We start from the raw sequence: 4,996 nt of genomic DNA, 5'->3' as shown, positions 1-4,996 counted from the left end.
GGTTTGGTTTTGGTTTGACTTTCTTTAGTTAAAACCAAACCAAACCAATTATGGTTGAGATTTTTTTTCCAACACCAAATCAAATCAAACCAAACTATAGTCGGTTTTTTTTTTCTCGGTTTGACTCGGATTATCGGGTTGGTGCGGTTTGTCGGTTTCCTTTGACACCCCTAATTTTTAATGCAATTACTACATAGATATGTAAATTTTATTTTGAAAAAATTATAAAATGGATAATCAAATCTATTTTGAAAATTAGATGTCTTGATCCTTCGACCTGACCAGATATAGAGCATGCTATAAGCTCCTGAGTACCATTCTGGCTTGTCTGAGATGGTTGTGAAATGCAAAAGGGGGACAAATAATTGGATTCTTTAAGCCTTCTTTATAGACCAAGTAAATTACAGTAATAGTGAATGAAGTTAAAGAAAAAAAGAAAAAGAAAATGAATGTGAAGACAGAAACAAGACAAGTTGGGTTATGAATAAAATTAACTCTCTTAACTAAGCTACATTAAAATGTAACTCAATCTCAGAAGTTGGGACCTGCAGCCAGTATCTCCTCAGTCAGATTATTATCAGCTCCAATCTTGTAGTTTGCGAACACCTCAAAGTTCTTCCTAAACAGACCTCCCAGCTTCATGAGAGTTTCCTTGTACGCATTCTTGTCCGGCCACTGGAACATAGATAAAATATTTCAAGAACCTCGTATGTTAAAATGTACTGATCATTTTTTACACTGTCAGCGTATATAAATTGAATCGTTTGAGTGCAACGGAGTTATATTGGTAACTTACAGTGTTCGCTGGATCCAGAATCTGTGAAGGAACTCCCTCAAGTTCAGTTGGGATTTCAAGCCCAAACACCTCAGTTTTCGTGTAATTTGCTTCTAAAAGTTCTCCTGAGTGAATAGCATCAATGATCTTTCTTGTGTATGCTAACTTAATACGACCACCTGATCCATAGCTGCTTGTGATATAGAAAGTTCATTATCTAAGTCTAATTATATAAGTAGAATTAATACATGTTTGTGGTTAGAGTGCTTATAATTAAGTTATACCTTCCACCTGACCATCCAGTGTTCACAAGCCATCCCGTAGCTCCATGTTTCTGCATTTTCTCAGCTAGCATTGCTGCGTATTTTGTCGGATGAAGCATTATAAATGCTGCACCGAAACATGCTGAAAATGTTGCTGTAGGCTCCTTAATTCCATCCTCGGTTCCTGCCACCTGTATGAATTATTAATGATATTATCTTGACCTCTTGTATATAAATTCTTTACATTATCAGTCTATATAAGTTCTTATGCGTGCGTATACCAAAGCTGTGTAGCCACTAATAAAGTGGTACATTGTTTGTGCTAAGTTCAACTTGCTGACTGGAGGGAGCACACCAAACGCGTCACAGGCTAGGAGAATGACATTTTTAGGATGAGGACCAACACATGGTATTTTAGCATTGGGGATGTATTCAATTGGATATGCTGCCCTTGTGTTCTCTGCAACCAAAGCAATCGATTAATAAAGCCATAAATCAACATAAACTGATTAAAGATTTCTGATATGCCAGGGCTAGGATTCTAATCAATGACATTAGTTGAGACATTACCTGTTACTGATTTATCCGCATAGTCCACTTGTCGAGTACGCTCTTCAAAAACCACATTTTCCAACACTGCACAGAACAAGAAAACATATCACCACTTGCTGATACTGGAAATTCTTTAAGTAAATAATGTTTAGATGATGAGGTAATGAGAATATTACCGGTGCCAAACTTGATGGCATTCCAAATATCAGGCTCCTTCTCCCTTGACAAGTCAATGCATTTTGCATAACAACCACCCTCAATGTTCGAAACACCATGATCACTCCAACAATGTTCATCATCTCCGATTAGGTACCTATTATGGTCTGTAGACAATGTAGTCTTCCCAGTTCCTAAAATAAACATGTCCAGAAAAAGAAACATTAGTAACAAAGTTAGAAAACCAGAAAAAATCTTGCTGCTCCTCAAAAGAGATGACCAATCCCTTCAATATCTTTTACACCATCAAGTTAAAATCACTTCTAAAAACAGGTAACTGTCTATAGTCATTCTAATTTGATAACCTACAATATGTAGGTAAATAACCTGTTATAACCGGTTAAAATACACTGATAACGTCAAAATTCCGTACATTGTCAGTGTATGCAAGTTAAATGCGTACCTGATAATCCAAAGAAGAGGGCTACATCTCCTTCTTTTCCCATATTGCAGCCAGAATGCAGAGAGAGAATCTGGCGCTTAGGCATTAAATAGTGCATTAGACTGAAGAGACCTTTCTTCATTTCGCCAGCATACTGTGTGCCAAGGATCACCATTTCTCTCCTAGCAAGATTGATGTCTATGCTAGTGGAGGAAGTCATATAGTGAGTGTAACGGTTACATGGGAATTTCCCAGCATTGTATATTGTGAAGTCCGGAGTACCAAAATTCTCTAGCTCTTCAGGAGTGGGTCGGATACACCTGTCAGCCACGTAGTTATTTATACATAATATTAAATCCAATCTAAATGTACCTAATTAACATGTAGTTTACAAAGTAAAGGATACTTAGCTGTAATACAAAGGAAGGCAGAAACAGAAAGTTAAGTAGTAATCATGATCAAGTGCTTACATGTTGTGCATGAACAAGGAGTGATAGGCTCTGGCAGATACAATTCTAACTTTGATACGATTGTTTGGATCCCAGTTGAGAAACTGATCATTCACGAAAACCTGAAATATATATAGATAAAATTTCTTTAACATACAGACTGTCTAGTTAAGTTGCAAATCTTAGCCCGAACTGTGCTGATATATATTTGCAACAAATTATATACACGTATGTGTTATATACTAGTATAATCTTGACATTAATATGATTTGGATAGTGACATCTTAAGAGGTCTTTTATGCGTTAAAAATTGATGATAAAAGTAGACTTGAGGAAAGTAAAATCTAGTATGCAATAATGTAAATACCTTCTCCAAAGAGCATAGATAATCAACGGCTCTTTCTCTGTTGATTAAGAAAGTCTGTTCGTCCATTTCAATGTTAGGTGAACCCCTTTTGAAAATCATAATACAAAGACGACGTTAGAAAATGCCCAATACCAATTAAACTTATATTTGATGGAACTAAACAATCTTTGTCTGAAAAATTAAAGGTAAGCCATCAGGCAGAAGCAATTGAACTTTACACTATTATGGTTAGGATCCCTCTGAATGAATAACTTTTTTTTTTGTAGGGAGTGCATTACTCCTTGGTGGGCCGAGCCAGCTCGAATCCAAATTAGTTGGGCTAGTGAGTTTTGTATGCGTAATGGTTATCCAAAAGAAAGAAACAGATGAACTTACTTTCCCCACCAAAGTTCATTTGCAGTGGTTTCATCCTTAACAACGCGCTTGTCTCTTGGGGATCGGCCAGTTTTGGCTCCAGAAAGTGTGGCCAAAGCACCACTTGATGTGATGAATGAGCCCTTTTCATTCTGGATTGCTTGCTCATACAGCTCTACAAAAGGCAGATGAAGAATCGAAGTTAAAAAAAAAAAAGTATATTGTCCTAACATCTTAAACTTCTATAAAAATTGGTTACACAATTTAACTATTATCAAATCAGGCTCTTTTTAACAGTTACCTGTAACATAAAAAAACTACACCGTCAATGTACAAAGCTAAAGTCGAACGTGAATAAGACAAGAGAATCGATCGGTTGAATCATGTAGGAATAGGGAATTAATTACCAGCAGGGGAAAGATTATAGAGGATGTGAGTGAACTTGAGAGCACTATCAGTAATGTTAGGTGCTGCAGTGTGTTTAGGCTGAGAGGCTTGCACCAACTTGGGCGTCTCCACCCTAGGGTCTCCTTTCACAACCTTTGGTCCCGTCTCTCTTGTCAATGATGCCAATGATGCACTGTTTTTATGCCCATGCAACAAAACAAACTACAACATTTAGTAATATAAATTACAACAAGATTTGAGTTTTAAGTTTTTTGCATTTGCATTAATGCACGAGCCATGAAAGCAGCAGCTATACTAATGCTTGCATTAGGTAGGCTATCTACATTTCCGGGATCCTAAATAAACATGGAATGCTTTGTGCACCTGACTGCCCCACTATAAAATGTTTTTACAATAGAATCCATTAATTACCTGATGGATTGGAGTTGTTGTTTCTGTCGCTCAACTTCAGTAGTGGGGATGCCAAAGGCACTCTGAATATCCTTGATAGGGGTATTGGGTCCAGATTTCTTCTTCTGAAGGGAATGCAACTCGTCCTCTGTCTGAGCTGTCACTGGAACTGCGCTATCATCGTGGCATATGATCTTATCTTCTTTCATCTTCTGTGTCTCGATCTTCGCCAGCCCATTGCCATGGGATGCCATTCTTACTTATCTGCACATCAACCACAGTTAAGAGGAATATAATAGTATCATTATTTCATTAATCAACTTATATTTTCACGTTTTTTGCTTTAGAAAAGTGGGCATTATTTAGTCATATGCATGTTATTTGCATGCATATGGAAAGAATTCAATGGTTGTATATACTCTACAAAGATGGGAAGAAAACTAACCAGGATCAGAGAAGAAGATGGGGAAATTATGATGTCGAATGTCTAAATGCAGTAACAAGTTCCAACAAGGAAATGGAAATTAAAACGTAGTGACATTTGGGCTGCTGCTAATCTCAGTAATTTATAGTCCTAGCACATTGTAGGCCTAAATTAAACCTTGGTCTAAGTAGTCATAGTTAATTAGCGGCTAAAAAAAGGGAATACTTGTCAACATAATATTTCTGAAACCAAAATAATAGTAAAATGAATGGTGAAGAATAAAGCACATTTATTTTAGATTTTATGGTAAAAGTTGATCTAGGGATAGGAGACGAAGCACTCGCTAACTGAATATATACTTTTATTATCCACGCACCCATTGCTTTAAAAATTTGTTCATAAATACAACAACTTAC

General features: G+C 36.6%; 1 protein-coding gene across 1 annotated transcript; it reads right to left on the bottom strand.

Moving 5' to 3' along the window:
* Positions 1 to 379: 379 nt before the first annotated feature.
* Positions 380 to 4,680, bottom strand: LOC104224234 (phosphoenolpyruvate carboxykinase (ATP) 1-like). The gene is made up of 13 exons (XM_009775838.2): positions 4,602 to 4,680; positions 4,178 to 4,420; positions 3,766 to 3,938; positions 3,380 to 3,533; positions 3,005 to 3,089; positions 2,659 to 2,759; positions 2,210 to 2,508; positions 1,767 to 1,940; positions 1,609 to 1,674; positions 1,320 to 1,498; positions 1,060 to 1,229; positions 797 to 965; positions 380 to 675 (listed from the first exon to the last, which is right to left on the bottom strand). Exons 2-13 carry the CDS (start codon positions 4,408 to 4,410, stop codon positions 532 to 534), a joined length of 1,947 nt encoding a protein of 648 aa, XP_009774140.1. The 5' UTR covers positions 4,411 to 4,420; positions 4,602 to 4,680; the 3' UTR covers positions 380 to 531.
* Positions 4,681 to 4,996: the final 316 nt, after the last annotated feature.

This window comes from Nicotiana sylvestris, chromosome 10, assembly GCF_000393655.2.
Source record: "Nicotiana sylvestris chromosome 10, ASM39365v2, whole genome shotgun sequence".
NCBI lineage: Eukaryota > Viridiplantae > Streptophyta > Magnoliopsida > Solanales > Solanaceae > Nicotiana > Nicotiana sylvestris.
This window is presented reverse-complemented; position numbering and strand designations above follow the sequence as displayed.